This window comes from Pipra filicauda, unplaced genomic scaffold (genome assembly GCF_003945595.2).
Source record: "Pipra filicauda isolate LSUMZ 115617 unplaced genomic scaffold, ASM394559v2 scaffold21_size4447388_pilon, whole genome shotgun sequence".
Classification (NCBI taxonomy): domain Eukaryota; kingdom Metazoa; phylum Chordata; class Aves; order Passeriformes; family Pipridae; genus Pipra; species Pipra filicauda.
Window position 1 is genome coordinate 2407332 of NW_024104332.1, and position 23256 is coordinate 2430587.

A 23256-nucleotide genomic window follows, 5' to 3' on the forward strand; every position below is an offset into this window, starting at 1 on the left:
CTTCTCTGGAAGACCTGCAGCAGGCACAAGGCTGCAATGTTAACTTTTATCCAATTTATTATTTTTTTTGAGACAGCATTAGGCAAACCTCACTGTTCTCTAAGTTTCACTATGAATTCCCAAACTCATGCAATATAGGAAACACTGTGCAACCCAGCTTCTGGAATGTCTCGTTTCCAGGACAGCTGAATGGGGAGCATGTTATTCACCCTGATGTCCTGTCCCTAGAGGAGCCTGAGAAGTGAACTTTTCATACAGCACTCACATTGCCACTGCTCTCACTCAGCAATCCTAGGGAAGTAAAAGGGAGCTGAGGGTTCCAGGTGTTTTTGTCATAGGGTTCTGTCCAGAATCAATATGAAATACACAGGTATTCCTTACAAAAAATACATCAACACATCCACAAGACTCAGTTGCCCATATTTTTAGCATAAATGTTGGTAAGCTGTTGCTAAGTCTCTTTCCTCATTCAGCCTCTTTGTTTCTAAATAAAACAGGATTTCTTTCACGTTATATATTTGGGTTCAGAAATCTTTAAATATTAATAGAATGCATTTCTTCATCCTGTAAGCCAGAGTAACAGTCCTTCCAAATAGAAAGACAAATTGCTTGGGCATGATTTTGGCTTTTAATGCCATCTGTGTTAGCACTTCTGCATTGCCCAAAAATGAGGGAAGACTATTCCAGCTCTGGCTATAGCTCTGCTTGGCAGGGCATCAAGCACAGACTCTTCAGAAGAAGGTATAAGCATCATACCTCAGGAAGATTTATGGTGCTCCCTCTCTGATCTTCCCTCAGTCTCCAAAAGCTTCTGGTTAGTTAAAAGCCTATATCTTTACTACCCTTTCCAAAGTTTGGCAAGTTCTGTCTGTAGTAACAGGATTTCAGCAAGGCCAGGTTCAAGGTCCTGCTCCAGGGTCGGGATAATCCCAAGCACAAATACAGGTTGGGCAGAGAATGGACTGAGTCCCTGCCAACAAGGACTTGGGGATGCTGGTGGATGAGAGCTGGACATGCCCTGGCTGTGTGCATGCACAGCCCAGAAACCAGTTGTGTCATGGACTGCATCAAAAGAAGAGTGACCCACAGGTCGAGAGAGGAAACTCCACCCCTCTACTCCGCTCTTGTGAGACCCCACCTACAGTGCTGCATCCAGCTCTCTTCCCAGCACAGGAAGAACATGGACCTGTTGAAATGAGTACAGAGGAGAGCCATGAAGATGCTCCAAGAGTTGAAGCACCTCTGCTACCAAAGACAGGCTGAGAGATCTGGGGTTGTTCAGCCTGGAGAACAACCTGGAGAAAAGAAGGCTCCAGGGAGGCCTTAGAGCCCCTTCCACTGCCTTAAGGGGCAACAAAAGAGCTGGAGAGGAAGTTTGGACAAGGGTGTGGAGTGATAAGACAAGGGGGAATGGCTTCAAAATGACAGAGGGCAGGATTAGATTGGATATTAGGAAGAAATTCTTGATGGTGACAGTGGTGAGGCACTACTGGCACAGGCTACCCAGAGAAGTGGTGTATGCCCAATTCCTCAAGTGTTCAAGGCCACATGGGAGGGAGTTGGAACTAGATGATCTTTAAAGTTGAAGCCAGACAAAGCCTAGAAAGCAGGTAGAGAGTTAAAATCAGAATATAAGTCAGAATACAGGTTTACTAAGTAGAATAAAGGAATATAAGTAGAATATAGGAATATAAGTATAAACAAGAGCACAAAGAACTTTGCCAATACTTAGCTAAGATGCACTGCCAGAACCCAGAGATAGAGATTAGGTGGTACTGTACACTGAAAGAATGCACACACACCCAACCTAAGTAAGATAAGGGGGCAAAGTGGGGCTGGAGTCCAAGAATCTTGCAAAATTCACCATGAAGTCTGCCAAAATCAGAAAGTTGAAAAGTTCAGCCGAGGAAGAGGAGTAAATACGACCCCCAGGGGATGAAGAAACAGGAACGACCCTCCTGAATTCTCCCCAAATTGAAGACTACGCCCCTGACTCCACCTAGACTCCCCCTATTATGAATATTCTAATTAGATGTTGCAATTATATGAATATGTATGTGAACATGTTGCAATCACCTGTAAATTCACTGGAGACACAGAGCAGTTTGTCCAGCGCGAGCTGGCTGCTCTCCAACGTTGCCTAATAAATATACCTCGCTGCTTAAAGACTAACTCTTGTCTCTGAGCAGTTCTCTGTGCCTTTTTGGGGGCAAAATTGGCATCAAAGTCACCTCCAACCCAAAGCATTCTGAGATCCTTGGATTTTGCCACCACACACATGTTCAGTCTTTAGCTGAAAGCAATCCTCAGGACAATGTGCTTCATTGCACGACTGCAAGGTACGAAATTACCTCTTTTTTTCAGCTTTAATCACATCAAGATGTCACAGAATTCTTGTTCTTTCAGAAGGTGAGAAAAGAAAATCCTGATCTGTCTTATTACACATTCTTATGTGTACAGTTTTCTTATAAACACCCTCTAGTTTATACAGTTTAAGCCCTATTCCTGCTTATTCAAACCCTGCAGCAAGAAGAACAGTTAAGTCTGCCTCCTTCCACCATCTTTAACTTGGGGTGGATTTACCAGGTTGGAGGCTGCAACCCTCCTTAACTTCAACACAATGCACATGCCATATAAAATGGCACAGTAAAGAGCAATGGTGCTATGTGATCCTGCTCACATCTATCTGGGTTGCTTTTCAACTCGCTTAAATTAAACCAAGTCTCTTTTATTTGCTGGTACTGGGGAAGACTAAGTAAGCAGCAACTGCAGAGACTCAGGCTGAAATGTATCCATGGCATGGAGTGCAAACTCTTGTTTGAATTTTTTTCAGCTGATCTCAATGAGGCACTGTTAGTTTTCAGGTCCCAAAATGCTTTCTGAAGATTGCCCTTGTCCATGCCATTTAACATTACCTAAACAATCAAGGCATATGGACAACAGAAGCAGCTTTGCAAGGTGACTCAAAATGGCTCTCCCAGAATTGCACACATAAGATTATCTGCACATGGATGAACATAATGAGTGGAATCCATACCTGCCCTCCTTTAGGCTGGTATTTGATATTATCCGTTGATCCAATTTTGGACCTGACATTCTTGAGGTCAGGTAGAGGCTGGTTAATAACTCGTAGCTGCTTTGGAGTGGCTGGAGATTTAGGAGGAGTGCGAATTATGGCAACTTTTTTCTCAGTAGGTACCAGTATTGCAGATTTGGGGGTCCCAGGAGTGTGGGGGGTTCTGGAGTAGCTGGGTGTCCCTGGGGTGCCTGGGGTACGGGAGGCATAGCTTGGTGGTGTCCCTGGAGTGATGGCAGTGGAGCCAGGAGTAGTGGGGGTAGAAGTTCCACTTTTTCCTGTTCTGCTACGAATTGGCTCTGATCCTACATGAAAGAAAGAAAAACAGCATTAGGGGCACAGAAATACATCTCTTCTTCCCTTTGTACTCCCAAGATCGTTCCTGTGTGCCAAGCAAGAACAGCAGCCTGTATGTCTGTCTCTGTGCCTTCCTTTGCTAATCAACCTGCCAGGAGTTACCCTGCCTTGAGAGGTTGAGCCATTGCCCACACACAGTGACTGAGCTCTCCATTCTGTAACATAGCTGCTTCCCACAACACCTATGCTTCCTGCAAAGCTTGCTAAATGAGGCACAACATCACACTTCCATTTTGGGGAAAGGATAAGAAGCACCCTTGGAATCTAACCTTTGGGACTTGATCCGATCAACAACCTGACTAGCCAGTGAGAATGCTGTCACCAATTTCAGTGGATTTGGGCATTAAAAGAGAAAGTGGGAAAAATTCTGATGGTATTCCTGGAACTAAAGGCTCTGAGTGCCTGGCTGCTGCTGGTCACATGCCACTGCTGGTAATCTGCAGCTGAGCCCTGGGTGGGCATTCAGCTGAGCACAAGCCATGGCTCTGCTGTGTGGATAGGCAGATGTCTTTCTATTCAGTCGCTGGTTTTCATTAGTGCAGTGAAAGAAAGCCATTACAGGAGGCAACCTTTATAAAATTAGATTCTAGATACATCTGCATGCAAGTCAAAAAACCCCAAACAACTATATCATTTTGTAGCAGCTTCATTCAGTGTTTATGGCATTGCCAGTTCTTTTCACTGAGTAGAAGGATCAGTTTAGTTGTGCTTTCTGCAGCCAGCTCTGCTCCTAACTCTCAAATATAAATAAACAGAAGCTGAGATATCTCCATGTGCTGCTTAAAGTAAAGCTTCGCTGAGAATACTGAGGGAGAGAAGGACCAGAGCAATCCCTCAGGCCTGGGAACCTCAACGCCAAATGGGAGCATGTTATATTTCACCTTAAGATGTGCAGGAATTATACATCCACTGGGCCTCTCTAAAGCATCCAGTGGGACTAAGCAAATTCTTATTTAAAGTATTTTCTAACCGTTCTGTTTATACAATGATGGTGGCCCAAACCTAACACACTGCTGCCCCTGGGGTCTGGGGACACTCTTTGCTCTACACTATTCATTAGATACACTGAACATACTTCCCTCAGCTCCAGTTTCCCTGAACATTTTTTTCCAAACCAACTCTAAAGCCTCTCACTACACTAACTGAGACAGACGGGGAATTAATTTTTTTCCCCACCTCCTTGCAGCTTTGGTACATTTATTTTTCTTTCCTCAGCCCTTTACTACATTGGCAAATACTCAATGGCCCCTCACTCTCAGTCAGAAGAATGGGCTGCTGTGGCAGCTGGGGGGCACTGTGCTTACAAAGGGTCTCTGTTTTACTCTTGGAGCATCACACAGGAATTTCAAAGGACTTTTTTTTGAAGAATTTAATAATCTACTTCCCTTAAGCTGTATTAAAAAGGGTTGAACTGGTTTCTAAAGACAGAAAACAGAGGAATTCTTATTGGAAAGCAGGAAGCCACATGTGAGTTCTGAGGCCTGGGCTGAATGCAAATCTAGCTGAAAATTCTGGGGGTTTTGGTAAAATTCTCTTTGACCTGTAATTCCTTTTCACTTGTGATCTGGTATCTTTGGTCCTCATAAAAGGACCTAGCTGGTTCACTATCCCAGCTCCTGCCAGTGAGTCACTCCACTAGCTAACATTCAATTCTCAGCAGAGATTTCATCCTAGGATGAGAGTACAGGAAGGTAACTACTGGGAAACAGCAAACTAATGACTGTAACTATCACGTTCACTTTTCCAAGATCCCTCAGAACATTCTGTGTTGCCTTCTTCAGTTTTGACTCATTACTTCTTGCTGCTGTTTGTAAATGCTGCATGTTAAATACTGCACCCAGCTCTGTGCTCGTTGCAAAGGCATCTTCTACTAGTCTGGGCAGCAGTCCTGGCTCTGGGCATTGCAGGTGCATCCCGTCCCCAGTTTCAGGCACTTGGTATCTGAACAAAACCAGCCTGTGGGGCTCTGATTTCCAACAGCACACCCTAGACCTACCCCTCAGTGTCAAAGGTAGGCACACATCCTGCTATGGCAACGTGACAAATGTAACAATGGCGGAGACACCCGCAACAGGAGGAGAAGGTTAATATGCAAAAAAACATACGGGTGGTCCGTCGTACTGAAGAGGAGAGAGAAGCTGTGAGGGAGAGAGAGTTCTCCTCTCTGTCTCGGTCTCCTGATGCACCTCGTCGAGGAGGAAGGATAGAGGAAGGTCTCGGTAGAGAGGAACGCTTCTCGGGACTCTTGCTTACTCCATCCTGATAGCAGTAAAATAGAAAAGGGAGGTTTAATTTTCAAAACTCACTCTGTGGGCTGTGATTTCTCTCAGTCTATATACAGAGAGCTAAACCTCAGCCTATGGGCTCAGTTTACTCCTCACACAGGAACCTGTGGGGACCCAGTCCCCTTCCATGCTCTGCTTTGCTCCTTGGTGCTTCTTTACTGCATGGAAACACCTGACAGCCATTTCTGAGCTACCCAAGACACAAATGGATACTCCTGGATCTAAATATGGATGGATTCCACACTGGGCTCTTAAAAAGGTTTGCTTTTAATGCAAATTCAAGTTCAAAGTAAAAGAATTCTCTTAAGCTCAAGTGTGAAATTCCTATGTGAGTTTACCTGCAAAGTAACTGCACTATGTGTGCCCAGAATACCCCCCACGGTAGCTTGTTGGGTGTTGTGTGATTTTTTCATTTTTGAACACTAACACTAACTTGTAAGTTTTTTATGGAGAAAAATTTTTAGCTACACTTTTTTTTTTTTGGTGCAGCATTATCAATCCTAGTGTTTTATTTCCTTCTGTACTAAAATTATTACTTTTTGAAATCAGTGCATACCTTCTCTTTACCATGGCAAAGTAAACCTCTCTTTACCATTAGAGCAATGGACATGTATATTAGAATATTTTTGAACTTAGGGGGTGGGCAGCCAAAGACAATCTTGCATAAGCAGATATTCTTCCCAAAAACAAATGATGATGATCCCAATCAGTAAAAGACACAGCAAGCACCGTATTACAAAGAAAATGGAAGTCAACAGTGAAAACACTTTTTAAATGGGGATAGTCAATCAGCATAATGTAGATTTCAAACACAAGTGAAATGTAAGCACAGGGAAGGTGTGATGGACTGCCAAACATGTTATTAAACTTATCCTGCAACTTCTTCAACAAAGTCCTATGCATTGACTAAATTTGATTCCTAGAGCATTTGGATTCTGCCCTTATTGCTGGTGATTAGAACTGTTCCCTCCTACACTGGGGACTTAATTAGATTTCAAAGAATATTAATTGGTTGAAAATTACATTTTTTTTTAAACTCGGAAGGCAAATCAGTCCTGCTGTTCTTTACCACTTACTCACATGAAAACGGGTGTAACTTCTTAGCAGTCAATAAAGCAGCATCCATATCATCCACAGAAAGAAGATACGTCTTTCTAGTTATAACTTTTGGCACTTCTGTTTCCTCTGATGAATCTCCTTCGTTTTTATCCATTTTCTAGTACAGGTCTTGTAGCCTGATAATCAGTTTTCCTGCCACTGGATGTAAGTAATCCCACGTAAGCTTCACAAAGAATTACTCAAATTCAGTGGGTAGAAAATATGATCCATGGAGTTTACCTACAATCTCCGACCTCTCTCTCCAAACTCTGCTAACCTTACCTTAGCATCTGTTTTTGGGTCTCTTGGGCCTGCTGAGGAGGGCTGAACATAGTAACTGTCTGTATCGAGAATAGTGGCCCTTTTAGTGGTTAATGAGCAAGCTGAGCTGGGTCTTGGAGGAAGCAATGACTTTGCTCTAGACTTTGAGGCAGGAATCTTTGACAAAGAAGCAGTCTAGTCATGAGAAAACAAACAAAAGAAAACACAACATGAAGCTAAACAAAAGGGAAATGCACACAACATGGACCAAAAATAAAAAGCCGAGCTATGAATTAATACTTTTCCTGTGTCTGGTAATGTGTCTGCGCAGATCTGACTTGCATGGAATTTTCAGGTTTGTGTTGTTTGACTGAAACCATCTGGGTCTGAGTCACTGACTTGAGGAAGTGCCTTTTTCTCCACATGCTATTTTGGTCTTGTGTTAATAGAACAAAGCTGGTGCCAGGAGTGACATTTAACTGGTACAACTGCTGGTTGGCTGCATTAGAAACAAGTGCAAAGCTCCAGGAGCACCAAGAGATCCCAGTCCTTTAAAGTTGTGCATTTGAAATATATCCCTCCAGGTTACAATCAAGAATAAAACAGTGGGAATCTTAAAAGTAAAGTGGTAACAGTTATATTCCCACAACAGCAAGAGGACAAGACAGTATTGCTTCTTGTGCCACTGTGTACAGACAAAATCCCTACTGCACTTCAGATACTGCATTCTGTGCATTTGGTGTCATCCACAGAAATTCATAAATCTATATTGACAGTGTGGGGTGCTGGGATAAGGAAACCTGCATGTGGTTGAAAAGCTGACATGATATGTCCTTGTGAACAGATACTTGTTTGTTTCTGGAAAACAACGTCCCGTTGAAAGAACAATTAAAATCCAACAGGATAGATAGAAAAATCTTTGTTGACAATTAGGAGCACCTAACTGCATTACAAATAGGAATTTCCTTGAAATAGAATAGGACTACTTGCTTAAGCAACACTTTTTTCTCTTCCACAGATACTACAAAGAACAACTGCTAGGGTGTTACCTTGGTAGTCCTGATTCTCTCTGTAGTCATACTAACATGAAATTACACATATGAACAATCCCAATGAGCAAGTCATTCTGGGACTAGTATGGAATTTGAGCCACAGAAAACTTGGCATTTGATCTAAGTTCATCCCCTAGACTTTCTCAACTATCAGAAAAAGTGTATGAGTTGCTCTTTATTAGAAAATGAGAAAAGAATGGGCAGTCCAGCCCTGACAGGCCGCTGGCTTAAGCTGCATACCCAACCTATGTAAAACTGAGACTAGTGTGCTGAATGTCATCCATGACATCACCCACATGATTAAGAGTTGCAGAACTGCCTAACAAACATTTCCAGTCCTACAACACAGCTGAGAGGAGTTCTACTGGATGCCATCATCCATATCAAGTAGCAAGACAAGGAATTAGTTCAAAGGATGGAAGTACTTTACTATCAAGAATGTATTCCTAGAATGAGTTTTGCGACATATTTATGCCTCTGAAAAACCAGTGAATAATTATTTTACACAGAAACTGTGGAATATGTGTTCCTGTCACATCAAAGGCTTCTCTGGACTTCGACTGGTTTGTCATAGTTCACTTTATGGGTCTCATCCACCTGTGAAACTCTGGGCCCAATTTACAAACCCACTAAGGTGTTTATTATGCTGAAACTCTGTGGGAGCAGGTGGGTGGGTGGTCCCAAGAAGCAGACATTCTGTGAACACTTTTCAGTTGGCTTTCTTAACTTGAGATGTAACTAAGCATGCACAGTCTGAGGTCCAAGTGTTCATTCAGTGGTTTCTGCCTTTTTCAATTTGTGGATCATGCAAAATGTTTCCCCTATAACAAGAGGAAAACATTCTGTAAGAGAAAACTCTTACAGACTAAGATTTTAGTCCCAGTGCAGAGACATCATCCTTTTCACTCACATGGCACAGTGTTCTCTGTGAATACCTGGATCTAATGGGCATGCTAAAGATGGATGACACTGAGATCTGCCAGTGGAACAGCTGGGGAAAAGGCATGACCTTGAGTTAGTGCACTGCTCCGAGACTATCACAGTCCAGATCCCCCTCATGTTATTTGGGGAGCAAGGCACTTTTTAGCATCAGTAATAGTGGCAGAATCTGGCCTAACCAGACCTAAGTAACATGCTCAAAGACGGCAGAACAAGCAAAGAAACCATGTCTCAGTCCCTGCCTGTGCTTTGCCCAGAAAACTCTGCTTCTCTGTTAGCAACACATTACCTTTGACCTCTGCTGGAAGGGCCAGCTGCCCAAAAAGATCTATGTGACCCTGACTGAAACTCGTGGATTGCTGAAGTGGGGATGCAGAACTCTCACTTTATTTCAGAGGTGTTCCTAACACATGACAGGTGTTCTCATCATCTTGCTGTGAACTGCAGGTACACAGCTCCTTCCAGCAGATGGAACTGCTCAGCCTTCCCTGAACTTGTTCTGCAAAGCAGTGTGTAAACTGCAGTCTGAACATGGACAACAAAATTGACTGGGTTGGATGATCTAACATTACCAGTGGAGAGGAAAAGGCTGCAGTTGAAGGACATAAAAGCTGAAAATCCCAAAGAAAAAAGAGCAACAAAAAAAAGGGACAGATCTTTATAAAAGCAGAGACAAAGACAAGGCACAGAAGAGAAAATGTCCAAGAGTTGTGTGCATGTGGCAATCAGAGAGGTGAGGCAGCAAGGAGAGCAGGTAAGCAGGGGACAGACTTCTAATCTTTGCTAGAACACAGAGGGCAGAAAAACGAAAGGTGTATAGAACAATAATTGCACAGAATGATTTTGCAGTGCTTATACTTAGAGCACTCCACGAGCACTGAAAATTGCTCAAGTATTGACTCTCTTGTGTGTTGATCATCCCCCAAGAAAAGACCGTGATGAAACATACTGTTGACTCAGCCCAGAAACCTGCCCAGGTATTTCTCACTGAACTTGTAAAGAAGCTCTAACAGTTCCCCAGTTATGGGTCTGAAATGGGTCAGACCTGAAAAACCATGGCTCCTCCAAAGCCTCCACTCAGTTATGCTGCTCTCAGCACTAACAGTTTTGTGCAATTCATAAATAGTGTGGAGCACTTCATGTGACAGAGCTTTTTGTTCCCCAAAGAACTGACAATCTGGTTTAACAGATGAAACAAATCAGCCATGGAATATATTAGGAAGTATATTAGGAAATTTAGAGGAATTGTAAGGAACTTCTTAATTGTTAATGATGGCTGACAATGACAAAGTATTGCTGTGTTGCAGATGTGAATTAGCATGTGTCAGTGTCACAGAAAGAATATTTGCATGGGGAGAGAGAATGAAGGTTGGTTTCCTGGGGATTTTGGAATGATGGGACAGAAAGAGCATAGGGTCAGCACAGAGTAAGGCAGCACTTGCTGAGGAGGGCCAGACAAAGAGGGCAGAACAGGCTGTAGAGCAGTTGAAGGCAGGGCACCTAACTCAGGCTGGAATACAGGCAGCAATCAGCAGCCCAGGAAATGGCCACTCTCAAAGCACTGAGTCACTTATAAATTCTACTGGCCACTGACTTCCACACAGGCCTGGCCTCTGCAGAACTCTTGGCTATGGAATGAAGACACACAGTGAGTCCTGGAGGAGGGTTTCTGCCTTCACAGCAATCGAGCAAGGCTGCAATGCAAATCTGACTCTGCAGAAAGGGCCAAGGTGCACAGCTTATCCCACAGGATGACATGGCTCAAAATGCTGATCAGACTCCAGCTCCTGCAGTTTGGAGTCTGTGTGGCCCCCGTGGATCTGCAAACTGTCACCAACTGCTACCCGGGACTGTGCTTCAGAGGTTATTCAGGAAAGGTGGTTTTAATTACCCTTTTCAATGAAGAATGAATATGGCAAACCAATTTTAAATGAAACACACAATTACTTACTGAATTAACACAAAAAAATGTGAAATAAGGACAAAGGGAGATTATAAAGATGAACAATAAGATGATTTTACTCACTGAGAGTTTTTCCTTTGCTTGTTTAAATACACCAGGAGCCTGGTTTGTTTCACCACCTGCTGCTGAGAAACCCAAAGAAAGACTTGATAGTTAAAAACAATAATAAGAAGCATTTCTATTTAGTACATTTGATAGAACAATTAAATGCCTTGGAACTCACGTGCAAAGCAAGTACTTTGTGAATTACTCTCACTGAACTGTATACAGAAATGTACTTAGTAATTTCCTGTATTCATCTTACTTGGGGTAAAATGGTACGTGTTTCAAACAAATTGAAATTTTGTATTCATATTCCTAGAAGTCTAGAAACTAAAAAAGTTCAAGAAATAGCTGACAGCTAAAAGAGTCTCTGGTCTGAAGGTTGATCCTCAGACAACTTAGTATTCTGATTTTCAGGACTGTCCTCTAAAAATTAGGCACCTTTAAGTCACCCACAAACTAAAATTTTAAGAGAGGCCTCTAACATATTAGCCAACATTCCTAATGGAAAGAGAGAGATTCACTGCTGAATTATCATCCTAGTTGTGTCAACAAGGTCAACTAAGCCCCTAGACTTCAGAAATCCAATTTATATCTGGGACATCAAGTATGTTGATTCAGTATTTCATTTATCTGATGCAACACGGTTTGAGATAAGATTTTTCTTTTTGATTTAGGATTCCATCTCAAGTTTTTGAATGGGGCAGCTTTTTGGAAAGCTTCACCCTAGTGCTGCCACTCAGGAAGTGATGTACCACACAAAAATTAGATGTGAAATCGTCTGATACCTGTGCCAGGATGCCCTTGGTAAACACAGAAGCAAGGACAACAGGCACAAATGACAACCTTCTGCTATGAACCCAACTGTTTTCCAACCCTAAAACCAACCCTAATGCCTCATGCAGGACAGGTCAGGTTAATTTTTTCCTTTTCCAGCGTGGTTCCCAGGTGTAATGAGATCACCCCTGGTTTTCTGTCACACTTCCCACTCTAGTTCTGCCCTCTTAATATATATATATATATATATATATATACACTTAAAAAAATTGAGGAGTAGGAGAGAAAACTTGTGAGGAGGAAAAGAATATATAACTGTGCACTTCAGTTCTTCTGAATTTGTAACAGGGATAAATACAACACAGCCCTTCCATGTCACACTTTATCACATCTGTTACTGCTGGTTTGGGTCTGGTTTGCATCTCTTCTCTGATTAAATAATTGCAAATAGCTTCTTTCCTCCTCCTCCTAGCATTGAACACTAACCAGTCACCACTGTGACTGTGCTGAGCTGCTTGTGCTGATGTACCTGAAAGCACCACAACTTCACCATCTGAACACAAGATCTCTACAGGCCCTGTGGCTTAAACACACAACAAACATGTTTTACCTCAGGGGGGTGACCCCAGAATTGAAGACAAGGAACAGAAGTGTGTCACAGCCAGGTCATTGTTCTGGCCTTGTCACCAAAGCACTCCTCTGGTGGCAGAGCTGCAGTGGCATTTCACAGCCTCTGACAAAACAATCCAGGCTGGGGTTTCCCTCATGGGAGCTACACCAGTCAAGGCAAAGACTTCACAACTCTTTCCTCTGGGCTGGCCACACAGTTTCTTTTTCAAATGTCAAGGATGAGCCTCTCAAAAAGCAGCCCCTCCCTCGTGGATATGTTGATCTAAGTTACTGGTATTTGCCAGTGCTTACCAGTGATATGGGAATTTTTTTTTCTGCTATTGAGGGGCATTACGGGAAAGATGTAATTTGTTGGGCCACTACACAGAAAATAAAAGCAAATATCAACTTTTTTTGGTAGTATCTAATAACTTATTTCTTATATCTTATAATCTTATTTTGGTTGTATCATAACTGGACATGTTTCATTTTAAAGTCACAATAAATGCAACATGGACATTTTAACTGACTGCCACACACTCAAAGCTCTATAGACTACACTGCCAAGTGACTTTTGGGGGGCTGCATTAGCCAGGCATCACTAAAGCTGACAAGACCACTCCAATCAGGAAGCACTGACAGTCAAAACTGGCTTCAAGAAATGGTGCTAGATTTTAGAAAAAAGGAAAATCGGAAAGAGACAACGTCCTAGATTCCAGATCTTGGAAAGAGCTGAATGACAGGCTCAAGCTCAATGATACACAGGATAACATATGGGCCACGTGCACTCTTAGAGTATCACATAGCTTTGCACTCTTTCTCATGGCTTCCCCTCGAGTCCTATCAGGAAGTACAAAAACGTGAGGTAGAAGAAAATAATGGATACTGTAAATTTTCCAGCAACAATGAGGACGCTGAAACATTCTAAGAGATATTTTTGTTCACTCTGTGGCATGGTTCAAGCTCCTCTGCTTTAGAGCTCAAACCTCATTAGTTTTATGTCCATCATTTTGGTTGCTTTCCACCTCAGGATTTAAAAGTACGGGAAGGTAGTTTTTGTATTGTACTTTTCATTTTGACTAATATATCTGCTTTACTATGTATTGGAGTGAGAGAGAAAAAGCTCTGACTGTTGCCAGGCAGTGCACATTTAAGGCACAGGGCAGATTTCCTTATGCAAGTCCATTTGTATGACTCAGGCCTCTCCAGGATGCTATGGGCCAGAATAATTCAGAGGAGGTAGCAGTAAAGTACTTGAGGGCAAAACAGCATGACCACATGGCTGTAGAGGTCTAGATGAAGTTGAGAACACTAAAAAGCCTACATTATTTTCCCCCCATTTCCACAGCCTATTGAACTCCCTGGGGCTTTTGAAAGAATATGTGAATTATGGGTCATGACTTCTGAGCTATCAAGCTGTGCTTCAGCAAACAGCAAGAAAAAGCAAGAAGGGTTGTTTTTAATCCTTTTGTACATTCCTCACTCTTGGGTAAGTTCTGGTCTAGAGTGAAAGTTAGGAGAGCCCAGAGACTGCAAACTGAGGAGGAGCCATCAGTGCAATTCAGAGGGGCATGGACCAGCCTTTCCTTCCCTCACTCCATTTCTCCTGAGAGGGGCAAGTAGAAGGACCAGAGTCAGTCGCGAGAGCAAGGTGTGGTGTCTTCAGGAAGCTGACTGGAAAAGATGACCTCCTTGATCTGCTGCTTGTCAATGGAGCAGATCTCGTGAGCGAAGCAGAGATTGGGGGCCGTCCTGGCCACAGCAACCACGAAGCCATTAAGTTCAAAATCTTTGCTAACAGGAGGAAAAGCTCCAGCAAAATCTCAACTCTGGACATGAGGAGAGCAGACTTCAGGCTGCCCAGAGAATTAGTATGATCCCCTGGGATTCATCCCAGAATCCTCAAAGACCTGCTGATATCATTGCACAACCTCTCTCCATGTTTTTTGACTGGTCCTGGGAATCTGGAGAGGTCCCACCCAGAAGCTGGTGAATATTGTCCTGATTTCGAAGAAGGGCAAGAAAAAGAAAAATCTATCATAAATTAAAATGTGGGAATTCAGAGTTTCAGTGACTCAGAGTTGGGGACTTGAGCCCTGTAGTGGGATCAGGGGGAGGAAGAGGATGTAGAGGAGGATGAGGAGGGGTGTACAGCTAGATGTGATATGTTTTTTTTCTCAGACCTTGCTACAAACAGTGAAAAAAATTCTCGATGGACCCCAGAAACTACAAGCCTGTCAGTCTGACTTCAGTGCCTGGTAAAGTTATGGAGAAGATTATTCTGGGAAGTATGGAAAAAACACCTCAAAGACAACACTGTCATCAGTCACAGCCAGCAAGGCTTCATGAGAGGAAAGTCCTGCTTATCAAACCTGATTTCCTTCTCTGACAAGGTAACCCACCTAGCTGATCACAGGAAGCCAGCTGATGTAATCTTTTGAGGTTTCAGTAAAGCTTTCAGTAGTGACTCTCACAGGATCCTTCTGCACAAAATGTCCAGCCCAGAGCTGGATAAACACATCATGTGGTGGGTGAGCAATTGGCTCATCAGACTGGCCACCTGTCACTATGGGGTTCTGCAGGGCTCCATCTTGGGCCCTGTGCTCTTCAGCATCTCACAAATGACTTGGACGCAGGACTGGAAGGGACACTGAGCAAGTTTGCAGATGACACAAAACTGGGAGGAGCTGTTGACTCCCTCGAAGGCAGGGAGGCCCTGCAGAGAGACCTCAACAAATTAGAGGGCTGGGCAATCACCAACCATGGGAAGTTCAACAAGGGGAAGGGCAGGATTCTGTACCTGGGATGGGGCAATCCCAGATGTATGGACAGACTGGGGAACGAGGTGCTGGAAAGCAGTGCCAAGGAAAGGGACCTGGGGGTCCTGGTCAATGGCCAGTTGGCCCTGAGTCAGCAGTGCCCTGGCAGCCAGGAGGGCCAACCATGTCCTGGGGGGCATCAGGCAAAGCATCGCCAGCCAGTCGAGGGGGGGGATTGTCCTGCTCTGCTCTGACCTGGGGCGGCCTCACCTGGAATATTGTGGCACTTCTGGACACTGAAACATAAGAAGATATTCAGCCATTAGAGAGCATCCAAAGGAGGGCAACGAAGATGGTGATGGGCCTTGAGGGGAAGCCATGTGAGGAGTGACTGAGGGCACTTGGTCTGTTCAGCCTGGAGAAGAGGAGACTGAGGGGAGACCTCACTGCAGTTACAACTTCCTCGTGAGGGGAAGAGGAGGGGCAGGCACTGATCTCTGGTGACCAGTGACAAGACCTGAGGGAATGGCCTGAAGTTGTGTCAGGGGAGGTTTAGGTTGGATATTGGAAAGAGGTGCTTCCCCCAGAGGGTGGCTGCTCACTGAACAGGCTCCCCAGGGAAGTGGTCACAGCACTAAGTCTGACAGAGTTCAAGAAGCATTTGGATGACACTCTCAGGCACATGGTGTGACTCTTGGGGATGGTCCTGTGCAGGGCTAAGAGCTGGACTTGATTATCCTTGTGGGTCCCTTCCAACTCAACATAATGGAAGACAACCAGTAGACAATACAACCTTCCCACAGCTGAGGCATGGCATTAAACCTACTCTTGCATAACTTATCTGCGCATCTTCTTAAGAAATATCTGCATATCTTATAACTTGCATATCTTCTTATTGTATTTTCCCTAGTCAGACCTCCCTGCTGAGTCTGGTCTACATTTAGAACAGGAGTGACTCAATGGTGTAAAACTAGATTGGAATGACTTCCTAGGGACACTTTTGGTATTGCTCTGTTTAACCACACGATGTGTAATAAATCTTCCCATTAATTTCTAAGCCATGAGAAGAGACCTATGCAGTTCTGCACTGTTCTTCTCTTAATAGCCCTGGTTTCACTCAAACACCCACTGCAGCATGTGTTTGTGCTATGTGACAGAAAACCTGGCCTCTTTTAGCTGGGCATTTTTTTTAAGATCACCAATTAAAGTCAAGATATTCATCCTTCCACCCTGAACTCACAGGAACAATGAATAATATGAAGAAAATGCTGAAAGAGTTCTTTTGGTCCTCCAAATAATGATACACCTATCAAGTTGTAACAGGAATCATTTGTTTCTTCCTTTCATCTTCCTCTACCAATATTAAGATTTTTGCTTGGAATGCATTTCGTAGTGTGAGCCCAGATTTCTTCTCTCTCGGCTCCATGCTGCATGTGGCTGGATTCCCCCTGTGGATTTTGACTGTACAGCATAAACATCAGATTGGGAATTGTCAATGCAGATAACATCAATCAGCAAAAATATAAGTCTGAAACACTTCTTATTATGCATGAGAGTAAAAAAGCAAAATAATGGAAATGCATACCATGGTTTAAGCTGTCAACATTTTCCCACCAGAAAAAAAAAGTCAGTTAAAAAAAAAAAAAGAATAGAATGATGAGTAGAGATTCCTAGAACACCACACTCTAAGCACGATGCCAAGTTACAACAACAGCACTTGGAGGCCCAAGCAACGACAAGCATACATGATCATGGCCTCTATCAAATAAACAAATACCAGGAAAGAAAGAAGAAAAGAAAAAATGGTACAAAACACTAAAAAAAAGAAAAAAAGTACTATTTGTGAAGATTGATATTCTTGGAGGAAAAAAAAAAATAGAGAAGCTGCTATAGCCATGAGATTTACAAAAGAAAATGTCTATGTTTGCCAGCCACATTGCATAACTGAACAGAATGCAGTCACCTGTCTGCTTCCGTTTAACACAGGAGAGATGAGTTGGTCTAGTATATTTGATAGCAGGTTTTAAAATGATTTTCCTGGAGGGAGAGTGGGCCTGAACTTCAGTTTTTTTAGCAAGTTCAGCTTTCTTATACACTGCTACGGACAAAAAGAACACAAAAACACAGAATCAGGAAAAAAACCCAGCAAACAGTTTCATATGACACATCAAGTGGCAGGCCCACTGCTCCACAGCTCCAACCCAACGCGCCGCTTTTACTGGGGGCAACGTCGAAGAGGGGAAGCGCCAGTGCATTAACTCACATGCGTTACCCGGTGGCCAGTGGGGATGTCTGTAATGAAACAGGGCCAGTGGAGCAGTGAGCCTTGCACATGGCTTCTCATATATTTGTACAATGTCTCATTAAAAAAACACCACCATTAATACTGTTACGGTGCATATTGTGTACAAGAGATTAACCGCGTAGTATTGTAAAACAGTAAGAAAATAAAACAAATTTAAAAAATACTGTAATAGGGAGTGGTATATGAACCTTTTTTCCTTCTCACTTCATCTCTGGAGAGTGTGCTAGGCTCCTTTTTAGCTATTTTCCTTTCAGGAGTAGAAATCCTGCCTCTCCCAGTTTTAAAAGGTTTCTCTTTTTTATGCTTATCGAGAGATGATCTTCGCAATTCTCTCTCTGCCTTCTCCTCTTTAGGAACAGTCTCTAACTGTTCAGTCATGATGCTCCTATCATCATCTGTAGGATCAGAGCAAATTGTAACAACAAACAAAAGATTAGTAACAAATGTTAACAATACTGTGGTGGAGCAGGGGGAAAAACAGTTGAAGACAGAGCAGACAATAAAAAAAAAAAAGGCAGACTATTTTTACCATTTTTCTGAAACATGCTGAGATTACTACTATAACTGTAATAATTTTGCTTTTCAATCACTATGATTTGGAAGCAAAAATATTCAACAGACAAAACAGAAAGGATAATGCACACCTTGAGTGTCTGCCCAGAGACTGTCTGTGTCCATGACGGAGTCATCAATTGTTGTTTCATCTTTGTAATCATCACAAATCTCTGTCTTGTAGTCGGTGAGCAGGATTTCTTCTCTCTGGGGTGAAGCAGGAGCCTCTGGGGAGCCCTCCTTGGGTTCAATTTCCACTTCTTCAACCTCCAGCTCCTCTTCAGCCTGGGAGTCTCCTGTTTCGATGTCTTCTTGCTGAGTAGCAGCAAAGCGCACACTGTGAGAAGCAGATTCACCCTCATCAACTGTTGTCTGCACCACTGTGATAAAGTCATCCTCCACTGTCACCACCGATTCAATAATGCCTTTCAGTTCAGGCACTGCTTCTGGGCTACCCTTGGCTAGCATTTCTTCAGCAGCAGGCTCCCCAAAGCCTGGGGGCATTTCTGATACAAGATGCTGTTTATCCTCTTCTTTTTCTTCTTGCTCTACTTCCACCTCTTCTTCCTTGTGTTCTTCCCCCTTTGTGGCCCCAGCTGCCACTTCACATGGCAGCAGCTTTTGGGTTTCCATAGGTTTCACAGCTGTATCAGGAATCTTTTCAGCTCCTTCTGCAGGCTGTGGTATGCTCTCCATCTGGATCTCAGCAGGCTCTTCCCGGAGATGCTCAGCTTTGGAAAGGAGCTGCTCCATAGAAGTCTCCTTTGCTGGTAACTCTGCAGGTAACTCTTCCCCAGACATGGGAGGTTTTGGAGGTTCTGCTTTGACATCCTCTGGTTTCACAGATTCTCCATTCAAACCTTCTTGGGCTTGGTCATGCTCTCCACTAGATTCGTAAGACTCCTCTTTATCAACTGCCTCTTGATGTACCAGATCAGGCTTAGGAACTTTTTCCTTAATTTCTGTTTCTGACAGTTTGGTGCCATCCTTCATGTAACTAGGCTCGGTCTTGGAAAGCAGATCTGCATCCTTTGCTTCTCTGGAGAACATGGTCTCATCTTTCTGCTGAGCGTCTTTGGGTTCAGCCTCTGCTCTTTTAACAGAGGAAACAACCTCACCAATCTTAGCATCTAACTGACTCTGATTTTCTTGGTCAGCTCTCCTTGCAGCTACTTCCATATCGTGCTTTATAGCATTGTAATCTGGTTTTACCAAAGTTTCTGTCTCAGCTATTTCAGGAACAACACTAAGAGTCTTCTCTTTCTCTATCAACAAAGAAACAGAATCCTTTTCTACTGCTATCTGTGAAGCAGGTATTCTGTCAAACATGGTATCACCAGGTAAATGAACTTTACCAGTCACACTTTCTTCTTTCCTTTCTGACATTGCCTCAGCTCTTGTCTTCTCTGGCTCTGCTCCTTTAATGGGACAGACCTCTTTAGAGTCAACTTGATATTCACTTCTTTCTAGCACAGTATCTAGCTTCTCTTTTTTCTCCTGCTCCAAGTCCCTCACCAGAATTGACTCACCATGCTGACTTAAGTCCTTTTCCCTAAGGAATTCTTCTTTTGATTTTTCAGCGGCTGCCAGCTTCACTTCCACTAAAGACAAGTCGGGAGCCAAGCCGCGTCTCAGTTTTTCATCTGTGCCTTCGTAGAAGGGACAGGTTTCACTCGTTAAATTCTCACTGTCCTGAACTGGAGAAGGGAGTGGGACTGTGTACTTATTGAAAACACAGTAGCCCAAGTCTTCCAGCTGACTTTCAGCTTTAAGAATTACGTGGTTTTCATCTGTCACAGGTGGCAGGGCTGTGCTGCTGTCTTCCACAACAGCGTCAGAAGGAACTGGCTTCTTCTGCGCCACCTCAGCATCTGCACTCACAGAGGCTAATCTAGATCTTGTCCCTGCCAAGTCTAACATTTCAGGCAGGTCAGGAGCCAGGACAGCCCCATTTTTGTAATAATCTTTGGCCTGGAAAGATGATTCAACTGAGGTTTCAGGTTGGACTTTTTCTTCTGGTGTTGCTTTTTCTTCTGCAATGTGCTCATCTTCCTCTCTACTATCAATGGGGAAGCAGGGGGCCTTCTCCAGTGCTGGTGTGGTCGCTGGCAAGTAGTCATCACCTTCATCCATACTTCCACTAGTGTTAGTTAGAATATCTGAAGCCAGGGGAGAAAGATCATGTGCACGACCAAAGCTAAATCCTAGAGCTATTGAATCCAGGCAAGACATGGGCAAGTTAATAGACATACTTCTCTGTTCAATTGCAGATCTCCCCCCAAGTCCCAAACTCCTGCTCAGAGTCAGATCATCTTTATTTTTACTGTGAAGTTCTCTCTTATCCCCATAGACTTTGGGGTCAATAGTGAACATTCTTTCTGTTGGGGAGCTGGGTTCTTCGGATGTGTCTGGTGTATAGCTCTGAGCCAGGGTACTGTACCCCATTTCGTGAGCATGCACAGCCTGCTGCTGATTTAATTCTGTCTGTAATTCTTCCTCCTCCTCCTCCTCCTCCTCCTCCTCCTCTTCATCTTCTGGTATTAGACGACCTCTCTGATAAGGCTCATATATACTCTCTTTAGTGTCACTTAGCTCATAGTAATCACTGCCTTGTTTCAGACCATCTGCTTTGAAGGCTTCCTCTTTCAGAGCAGAGGTTTCAAAATACTTCGACATTCCTGAACGATCTTCCTCCTCTTTCATTTGATGAGGAGCTGAAACACTTGTCTTATCCTCCTTGGCATCTTTTTTAACATCTTTTTCTTCAAGACTAGAAGTCTTTTCAGTGGTTAAACCTGGTGCCTCAAGGGCTTTCTCTATTACTCCGGATAACTGAGTGGTATCAGGGTGCTCTACTGTTTTCTCAAGAGTCCATTCATGGCTTAACTTGGCTGGGAGTAGCTGTGTGCTTGGCTCTGCCTCCTTTTTCATGTCTACTGTTGCTGGGAGCACACTTCGGTCCTTTTCTTTTTCTGTTTTGAGAGTATCAGGTGACTTTTTAGTTTCACCATCCTTCTGAAAGTCTGCTTTGTCTAGGGAAATTGTTTTAACTTCAGGTTTTGTGGTTAATTTACCATCATCTAATACTCGAGCCTCCCCTTTATCATAGAAGTCATACCTTTCTTCCTCATCACTCTCATCCTTGGTCATGTCCTTTTCCTCCCCCCATGGAGGGATTTTTGGGGTGCTTGGTGTCTTCAGGCCATCTACAGATAGCGCTGAGACTTCTTGCAGAGCTAACATCCTGTCTCCGTGGATCTGTTTGTCTTTACTGAGGTCTTTGGCAAACAGTTGGTTACTGGGCTCCTGTTTTGTTTTGAAGGCGTCTTTGAGCGAAAGCTCCTGGGGGACAGCAGGAGATGGGCCTGAAGGAGGTTCACTTTTAGCTGCTTCTGCCTTGTGTTCCGGCAGCAATAGAGAACTTTCACCACAGCTGATGGCAACACCTTGGACATCTTTAAGGTCGTCTGGAAATTTGATAGACATAACTTGGTTGGTTGATGAGGGCACACCTGCAGTCCTGTCTTCTGCCCTGCTCCCTTTAGGCAGTTGAGATGACAAGTCCTTCTGTTCTTGAGCAGGAGGTTTGGCAGCAGGTTCTGCAAAACTGGCTTCCCCTTTCTTCTGTGAATCAGTATCCAAGACCTTTTCTGATGGAGGTGAAGGCATTTTGTCTTTGCTCTCTGGTTCCTTTTTATCTACAGCCTCTGTTTTTGCTGGTTGTGGAACTAAGGCATCGTATTTAGGTTGCTCAACAGTCTTACTGTCTTTCCCAGATTCATGTTGCTTTGTGTCCAATGGTCCTGCTGCGAAAGGGCGTGCGCCCTCCTGGACACGGAATTCCATCTTCGTGGCTGCAAGGAAATCTGAAGTAGTTTGTTTGGGGTTTATAACAATATTATTTAAAGCACTTAACAGGCAGGCAAGTCATGTGGCTTACAACACCTTGGTACGAATGATGGAATGGAGAGGAAGAAAGATGCAGACATGCAGCAAGGCCATCCACCTAGAAATCTGCTTTAGAGTGTTAAATCCTAGTTTTCTTTCAATATATGAGGTTTTATAGTGAAAATGTGAGTTTTACACATATAAATGTGACCACTGAAATGAGATGATTTCATGGGAATTCTTCATCTTCATGATTTGTATAGAACAGCAAAGCCACAAATAATCCTCACGTCATTGGTAGCTTTGCTGGGCTCTGTACCTTTATGTTAGTTTTGCATTAGTAAAGTCTGCAACTTTAATTGAATCAATAGTATATTTGTGTGCTGCTGATATTTAAAACATACTTATTTATACATTTCTGCATCTTTTTGGCATTTTTCTTCTACGTGCAGTCTAAACTAAAGAAATAATGCAAGCAAAAAGTTTTGCAAGTGCCAGAAGAGGCTGGTTTTTCAATTGTACCACCTTTTAACATTCACTTTGGCAAATGACAAAAATCTCGCTTCTGTCATGAGACCACCATGTGTAAATCAGCAACAGATCTATTAATAGATCCAGATGTTGAAGGTCTGGTCTTTGAAATGGCCAGTCAACTACAGCTGTAACTGAAGTTAAAGAATACTTGATTAACCCTAATTAAGCTAATTTGAAACTAAAAATACTACTCTTATACTCTGTCACTATATTTTCAGAAAGTAATACCCAGTAAATTTTTTTTAATACACACCCCGTTAATCATTAATAGATTGATCTTTTTTTAATATCCTATGGAAAATGGTGATTCCTATCACACTGAAATCTTCCTATCATTGAAAATATGGAGAGACTGCAGAATGTGGTAGATCTTTCTGCAGTAATCTGTAAAAATAAATTTTATGAGTTTTTTTCTAAAGCTTGTTACAACTAGCATTGGGCCGATTCTGAATTTCCTCAGATCTGATCTGAAGTCCATGGAGCCATGGAGCCATTGGAGTCCATGGAGCCATGGCCCTGATGAATCTGACTTTTTTAAGAACACTTAGTATCCAAGTTTTGGTCATTCTTTAAATATTTGCATATGTTAATATTGGGTCTAAAATGCAACTGTCATTCTGAACTCCACAGGTAGCCAAACTAGAAGTCTACAGTAATTTTGCTCCTTTATGTTTTTACATTTGGTGACTGACTTAAAAATCCTATAAAGTATAAAGACATGGCCATTGGGCTGGTCATCTTTGTTTCTCAGCAATTAAA

General features: G+C 43.0%; 1 protein-coding gene across 28 annotated transcripts in view; it reads right to left on the reverse strand.

The window, feature by feature from the left end:
* MAP2 (microtubule associated protein 2) overlaps positions 1-23256 on the reverse strand; it is a 221824-nt gene that overhangs the window by 17735 nt on the left and 180833 nt on the right. For 18 of the 28 annotated variants that reach the window (XM_027752087.2, XM_039381301.1, XM_039381297.1 and 15 more), the window contains 6 exons: positions 18168-21929; positions 17712-17918; positions 17182-17316; positions 11095-11156; positions 5539-5692; positions 3038-3381 (listed from right to left, as the gene is read on the reverse strand). In XM_027752087.2, coding sequence (XP_027607888.2) covers positions 3038-3381; positions 5539-5692; positions 11095-11156; positions 17182-17316; positions 17712-17918; positions 18168-21929 — 4664 coding nt within the window. Of the gene's footprint in view, positions 1-3037; positions 3382-5538; positions 5693-11094; positions 11157-17181; positions 17317-17711; positions 17919-18167; positions 21942-23256 lie in introns of all 28 variants that reach the window. The other 10 variants (XM_039381320.1, XM_039381319.1, XM_039381302.1 and 7 more) reach the window with 5 other exon arrangements.